The sequence below is a fragment of the Rutidosis leptorrhynchoides genome, chromosome 3 (genome assembly GCF_046630445.1).
Source record: "Rutidosis leptorrhynchoides isolate AG116_Rl617_1_P2 chromosome 3, CSIRO_AGI_Rlap_v1, whole genome shotgun sequence".
Taxonomy (NCBI): Eukaryota; Viridiplantae; Streptophyta; class Magnoliopsida; order Asterales; family Asteraceae; genus Rutidosis; species Rutidosis leptorrhynchoides.
The window spans coordinates 118,611,329-118,619,247 of NC_092335.1; the positions used below are offsets into that span (position 1 = coordinate 118,611,329).

The 7,919-nt window shown below is 32.1% G+C and overlaps 2 protein-coding genes across 2 annotated transcripts; both read right to left on the reverse strand.

The window, feature by feature from the left end:
- Window positions 1-491: 491 nt before the first annotated feature.
- Window positions 492-4,097, reverse strand: LOC139900325 (FLUCTUATING-LIGHT-ACCLIMATION protein 1, chloroplastic-like). The gene is made up of 7 exons (XM_071883109.1): window positions 4,068-4,097; window positions 2,914-3,495; window positions 2,708-2,810; window positions 2,435-2,493; window positions 2,118-2,291; window positions 664-777; window positions 492-584 (listed from the first exon to the last, which is right to left on the reverse strand). Exons 1-7 carry the CDS (start codon window positions 4,095-4,097, stop codon window positions 492-494), a joined length of 1,155 nt encoding a protein of 384 aa, XP_071739210.1.
- A 724-nt stretch (window positions 4,098-4,821) lies between these two features.
- On the reverse strand, window positions 4,822-5,961 carry LOC139896722 (FLUCTUATING-LIGHT-ACCLIMATION protein 1, chloroplastic-like). The gene is made up of 5 exons (XM_071879361.1): window positions 5,863-5,961; window positions 5,723-5,778; window positions 5,459-5,623; window positions 5,199-5,312; window positions 4,822-5,115 (listed from the first exon to the last, which is right to left on the reverse strand). The coding sequence occupies exons 3-5, from the start codon at window positions 5,612-5,614 to the stop codon at window positions 4,975-4,977; spliced, it is 411 nt and encodes a 136-aa protein (XP_071735462.1). The 5' UTR covers window positions 5,615-5,623; window positions 5,723-5,778; window positions 5,863-5,961; the 3' UTR covers window positions 4,822-4,974.
- Window positions 5,962-7,919: the final 1,958 nt, after the last annotated feature.

A 7,919-nucleotide genomic window follows, 5' to 3' on the forward strand; every position in this document is an offset into this window, starting at 1 on the left:
AGTTGAGCCTTGACTCAATCCCATGACATACAAATGGTTTAGTTGAGAATAGTACATGATGAGTTGTTAATAATAAGAGACGATAATAACTGATTTAAAAGTAAATTTACTTCACAATTACTCACTTAAAAGATAATCTAGTTCTTTGGCAGCACAAGAATTACTTCAAAAACACACATTCACAAACCACTTTTAAGGCAATTTGTATAAAAAATTTGAAAACAATACATACACTAAGGCAGACTTCAATTCTTGAATCATATTTCCATAGTCGAATAACATTTAAACTGAAATGCTATGGCTTTAATGATCAGCAGAAAATAACAAAAAAGAAAGATAAAAAACTTTAAAACATTTAAACAATAATGCTCAAAAAACATGCAACTTATATTGCCACAAAAGCTTAAAACTCTTCCTTAATTGTGACAATAAAGCACACTATAAAACCTCATGCATTTCTTTTTTAAGTAGCTAGCATCATTGTGCTTTACCTATAGAAGGCACATCAATGGATAATCTTGAAGCAGTTGTTGCTCTGAAAAAGTATCATCTTCTTTTTCTGGGGTCCATATCACCTCGGCTGCCTGTAAAACGATCCAACGGTTAGCAAAGAAACCACGGAATCACGATTTCTGGATAGAAACAAGTTGATGTAGGTCTCACCATAATTTTGCTTGAAGGAATAGAGGCCAAAATATGCAAAGCCTTCTTCAGTTGTGCACTGTTTTTGATCGGTGACAGTTTATGTAGGCCACTAGCAGCAACGATGATCGTAACCTTTAACCAAGAAAAAAAAAAAACACATTTGGTGATGTATCAACGGGAAAAGTAAAAACTAGGTTAAAGTATAAACGGTCCTAAGTAGGTTAAAGTGTCAACGTAATACATAAAACATCAAAAATAATTATATACGTATTATTATAGTAAATATTGAAATAATGTACACAAAAGAGTAGATAGAACATGTTTTGGGTCAACCCAACCTGATGTGTTCAATTTGATCCATTACATGTAGGATTAATGTGCAAGGAACAACATATAACTATATGGTCAACTTCATTTGAGCCTTCGGGGTCACACATATACACCGAGACGTCAAATAAAATATATATATGATGTATATATATTATTACCCAAGTAACAAAATAGTAAATCGAAATTAATTCATTTACTATTCATATGAATAGTAAATGAAACGAAATTAATTAATTTACTATTCACATGAAAGCCACAGAAATTATTAATTATAAGTTACATAACATACCCCTAAAGTATTTGAGAAATTCTACTTTATGATATTAGAAATCGAAAACAATATCCTATCTTTCATTCTTTTAAAAAGTAAAAGGTTTACGGGTTAATATATGAATATAATATATTAACGAAAAGGGTTCACGGGTGTTGTTTTTTTCTCAAAATAATATATTTATATGATTGATGAATGTTAGGTGCAATTTTTCTTACACATATAGACGATGGCTTTTGAAATTTGGTTTTTGTTTTATATATACAAAAAGTGAAAGTGACCTTAATTCATTTATATTTAAGAAAAGCTCATACACCCTAATTGAGTATTCATTCTTCTCGTTTTCCTCCAGAACACCATTCATTCAATATATGGCTGCAAGTTTTACTTTGAGTGGTTCTGTTTTAAAATAAAAGATAGAAACATATACGGAGTATTATTATTGTTTCACAATTAATCAAGGGTTGATTAATTTGTTACTTGGGTTTAGACTAGCATCCATTGACGGTCGTTTGAAGTGTAGTGTGGACTATCCAAAGAGACGGTCATACTTTTGATCGTAAGTTTCTCTCCAACATTCAGTTTCTTCAGGAAAGGTATATCGTTTACTCACTTTATGAATATATATATTTTGACAATTATTAGTGGTGTAATTGGATCTAAGTGGAACCGTTAATCGTGTGTATGTTTTGTAATATAAAATTTGTTTATTTTATCGTTCCGCTACGTTTAACTGATTTAAAAATACACACGGTTTTTCATCATTACCTAACCTGCCCAACCAGACTGTTTTGCAGCATTATAAGACTGTTCATGAATTAATGGAATACAACATATGTTACTATTACTAATCATATAAAAAAGTACTAACCACTATAAACTCGTTACGCAACCCATTAGACGCCTGAGTTGCTGCATTATTCTTTGATTTCCTTCTGATGTTGTTGACATTAACAAGAGTCTTCTCATCTAATTTACCCCTTTCTTCAATACAAATCTCATTAAAACCTTTCTCACATTCTTCTACACCTTTCTTAATATCCACCTGTAACAAATTATGGTCTAGTCAACTTTTATTTTGGTCAACTACAAAGACCTTTACAGTCAAATTCTCATTATTTAAAGTATTTGACCCTGATAAATTATTAACCATAGAAAGGTGTTGAACAAAATAGCCCAGTGACTTACAAAGGAATAAGCAGAAATGTAATAATCAGGGTGCCTCTGCAACCAATATAAAACCATTTTAAACATATAAATTAATCAGAATATTTATTAAGACTAGTAAAGGATGAAGGTTAGAACATTTTATTGGTACACAAACCTATTTACATTGAACCATACAAATATATATAAGTGAATAGAAGGTTTTGCATAGTAGTAAACATATTGACAATTTAGATAATAATAATAGTTGTTTACATTTGTAACAACTCATTATAAAATCTAACTATCATTTACCTTGCAATACAAAGCTCAAACCCTGCGAGGTGGATGTATCAGCAGACTCAGCAAGCCGATTGAGATCCTTCTGTAGTGATCTACCCGTACCCAACAATCCAACCTTAAAAAAAAGGAAAAGGTTAATAGTTACTACCAAATGTTTGAAATTCAAATTTGAAAATCATTATCATTTACTCGAAATAGAATGGGCAAAAAAAGAGTACCTGAAGCTTGAGAAGACTTGTTTTTGAGGTACCTTTAACAGTATCAGAATCAGATGAACCGGATATGTAGCCAATCACCATAACCAAACAAATTGCAAAGAAAGTCATAGGAACAATAACATCAATAAAACAATCAAATGAACTAATCTTAGTTGCTGCTGAATTTGGGCAGACTGGGATGCCTACCTGAGTAGTATAGCTTTCATAAGATGGGCTTATGATCCTAGTTTTATAAGTATATGAATCAGATTCAGAATAAGAAGGATATGAAGAAGATGAATAAGAATCAGAAGACGAATAAGAAGAAGATGATGAAGAAGAAGAAGGAGAAGAAAATGAAGAAAATGCACTCCCGCCAACTCGTCCACCGGAAGCAGCGAGTGCATGGCGATGATCATACGAAATTGACAGAACTAATAAAGTGCCAGTTATGACTGGTTTTTGCAAGAAATATATAATAACATTCTTAATTGATCTCCGTAAAACTTCATTCGGATCATCACCATTGTCAGTAGTAAGTTCTTTTAAATAGGGGTTTCGTGTAACTTTGTCTCCAACGATACTTTTAACGACTTCATGATTCTGGTTGTTGTTGATAATGAAGCGATTAGTTCGCAGTTTCGGAGAAGAAAAATAACTTCTTTTAATAATAAGATTATTATTCTTAATATGGGCATAAGACCATTTGATTGGGAAAGAGTTGACTGAAAGTAAAGGGTTGGGATTGAAGTTGTATTGTAACATAAAGTGAGTGATCGCCATGAAAAAATATTTTGTGAGTTGCAGGAGTATGATGAAGAAATTCGATGGTGGTGGTGAATAAGGAAGGAAGGTATGTAAGTGGGCCACGGAAACGGTGATTGGCCCAATGTCTGTTGTGGCCCAAAATACTGTTCTTCTATCCCTACTATCCTTGTCAACCAAAAGGGTTTAAGTGGTTTTAAGATAACTTGTCACAAATGATACAGATCATAGAAATTTTTATTATTAGTCCGTAATATATTTAGGTTATGTTTGTAAAAACAGATTGTAGCTACAGAGCTGAAGTTGAAATTTTTATTATTAGTCCGTAATAAAACCATTATTTTGAAGTCATGTATCTCATCAAATCAAATATAAAATAATATATAGTTTGTAGCATATCTTATATCTACCTCGCATTGTTCGGTGGATCTTGGAGCCATTATGACTGAGGACGACCTTCTCTGCTTCTGAGCTCGATTGGTTATTATTTAGTTGTGTGGTTTCGGGCTACCGTAAAGGTGCATGAGTGATGTTTGGTTTGTTACGGGTAGTTGGCTCTTTGCTTGCGCAACAACTTCCACATTGTATGCTTTTCGAGTTCTTTTTTCAATGTCTTTTGGCTCTATTAGTTGAGACAACAGTAAACGTCGATTTAGTAACGACTTGACTACCGCTTAGAGCTTAAATTGAATTTCGCTTTAAAACCCATAGAAATTTTATTCTACCATTTTCATGACGTCTCATTTCTATTTCTATTATTCATTTTATTGTATATTTATTTATTTATTTATTTGTTTTTTATTTATCTTTATTTATTTATTTTTATTTTTTATTTTTTGATCGGAGTTACTCAAAGAAGCAATCTTTCTACCCTGGAGTAGAGATAAATGATTTTCTCTCTCTTCTTGTGGGTGGAGAATTTTTTTCTCGACTCGTGGTTAGAAAAACTTCTGTTCTATTCTATGATATATGAATGATCGTCTACATCTTACCTCTTCTACACCTCGCATGTAGAGGATTGGGTATTGTTGTTGTATATTTTATATCTTATTATTTTGACAAGATACGAGACTTGAAATTTTGTACATGCCAAAACAGTTTGGGTTTGATTGGATTGGACGAAACATTCCTTCCTAATAATAAGATAAATTATTAGTGCCTCAAGTATGATACTCCATTGAATTTGATGGTCTAGTTTTGAACTACTTATCTCATCAAAATAATAAATATAGTATATAATCATCGTATTTGCAAAGAATAAAAGGAGATGGAGTTCAACAAATCAGTTTTCATCCATAGTCGCCGCACACATTCCGTTCATTCTAAGCAAATTTTAGGCGTCGTGATATTATTTATGTAGGAATATGATAACGGCTGCAACATCGGATAATCTTCACGCACTTGTCGCTCTGTAAGAATATCATTTTCCTTTTGTGGGGTCCACAACACCTCGACCGCCTGCAAAAAGGATCAAGGGTACAGTCAAGAAAACAGAAAATCGTGACTTACGGAGTAGCTAACATGTGCAAAATAGGTCTTACCATTATATTGCTTGAAGAGATGGAAGACAGCTTTTGCAAAGCTTCCTTCAGTTTTTCAACACTTTTAATGGCTGGCAGTTCATGTATGCCCCAAACAGCTACGATAATCGTTATCTTAAAAGGACAAAAAAAGTAAATTACTTTAATACTTCAAATTAATCTATGTTAGTACTAATATGCCTGCCAGAAAAACTTTTATTATGATTAAAAGTAAGTTATTGTTACTGATCATAGTCAAATTTGAAGTCAAAATCACTAACCACAATATACTCATTAGGGAGGCCATTATATTCTTCAGTTGCTACAGTTTGGTTTCTGAAGTTGTTGAAATTGACCAAAGTCAACTCATCAAATTTACGCCTTTCTGCAGCTGAAAGTTCTTTAAATCTTATCTCACTTTCATATACACCATTCATCGCATCCAACTGAATAAACCAATATGCAAACTTTCAGTGATCCAAATTCAACATTTGTCTGTGACAATAGTCAATCAGAATTTGATTCAAGAATAAGTAGTGACTTACAGAGGAACCAGCAGATACGAAATAATCATGATTCTGAAGTAGAGTTGATATTGTTTCTACAGCCCAATAAATAAAAAAAAATCAACTTAATTAATATCAATTAGAGTCGAGATTAAAGACTTATTTGATGCGTTACATACCTTGTAATATATACCTGAAGCCCTTTGGTTTAGACGTATCAGCTTTGTTAGCAATACTATTGAGATTTCTTTGCAGTGATCTAGCCTACCCACCAATCCAACCTATTATAAAACTTTTAAAGTTCAAAAAATTTTTTCCCAAAATTTGAAAATTACTTAATGTAAATAATACATGAAAAAATCTTGTTAAAATGCAGAAAATGTATAATATATACCTGAAGCTTGACAACACTTGTTGTTGTGACTTTAGTTTGGGAAACCAGAATAGAACATAATACGATGAGAAACATAATAAGGATAGGGACAAGTACAATAATAGGATGTAAAGAACTAGGTTCAGCCGAGGTGCTGTTGTTGGTGTTAATAATCTTTCTATTGGAAGACGAATAATAAGAAGAAGAATCATCACTTATTAAAGAAGAAGACGAATAATAAGAAGAAGAAAAATCACTTGAAGAAGACGACCAATCGGAGGAACCAAAAGATGAAAAGTCACTACCACCCATGGACCCACCAGAATAAGCTACAGCATACGGACAACCCAATAAAATCAGCAACCCAATTATGATGACGACATGTTTTTTTAAGGCCTTCATAACATTCTCCATTTGATCTATTGTCAGATTACAGAAGCAAGTGAACAACACAAAAGAGATGATGATGATGATGATGATGATGATTCAGTACAACTTGATTATCTGATTCTTCCATCAGAATGAATGCGGGGTTTATAAGAATGTGTTACCGAGTAAACCCTAGCTTTAATTTTAGGAACCTGTGTGATGAATCTTCTTAACTAAGGAATGGAGCGTGGCCAGCACAGAAACTATTAATTAATTAATTCTTTAACAATTTGACACCAAACTCTTTGAACATCAACCTTTGACCACACAAGTATGAACATCAAGCCCAGCAACCCTTCAAGACTCAATTATAACAACTTTAACCCCTAAAACATGCTAGCAAGTTGTAGCAACAAGACTTTTGAATATACTTGAGAATATATGAACTTATAACTTCAACATCTACAACTCACAATTTCATTATTTACATCAACTTTTTTCATATATCTAGTAAAACTCTTTTCTGCTTTGGATTTAAGATTTCCGCCGATACTCATTTTAAGGGAAGCTCTTTAAATTATATACAGTGAGCAAGAATGTATTTTTAAGGCATGGAGGGCTGTAACTCCTAAAAAAAAATGAAATTTGTAGCCTTTCAGTGAACATTTGAACTTCTGAATCAACTAAATCAGAATTCGTATGAAGAAAATTAAAGCAAAAGCATGACATCCCGTTAAATCTGTAGTATCAATAAGAAGTTCACATTTTTTCATCTCTCAGATATAAAAATAAATTTTACATTAAACATATATCGAAAGCTTATGAAATCAACCTAGATAATAATATATGTATATTCATATTCATATATTTTTTAAAAGAGCTTAATTATATAGTATGGTGATCTCGGCCCCCAACGAACAAGTTCAAGCTCTGTCTCTATAAATAAGTATGACTGAGATGTAGTATGATCGAGATGTTCGTGTAGGATTAACGTGCAAGGTACAACGTATAACTATATGGCTAAGTTCATTTGAGCCTTCGGGGTCAAACACATATACACTTAGACGTCAAATGAAATATATATATGATGTATATATATTACTCAAGTAACGAAACAAATTAAATGATTAATATTAATTGATTTCCTTGATTCGGTTGTTGGTTTATTTTTGTCTTGTGATATACAAGAAATAAAATTGATTTTGAAAATCTTTTTCAAGATTTTTTTAGCCTACTGATTTAGACTAATTCAGATTATATATTAGCCTTTTTGGCTTTAGGGGTGTGAAGACACAAAACAAAAGATCCGCAAATCACCTTGAGTTGTTTTTACATGTACTCCTCAGATATATATATTGCTTCTTGTTTTTGGTACAGAACACAACTAACAAAATTTTAAAACCTTTTCTTACCTCAAGAAAGATCAAGAAAGCTACATGCCACTTTTGTTTATGAAACGAAATCAATACGGAGTATTATTTATCTATTGCTTAT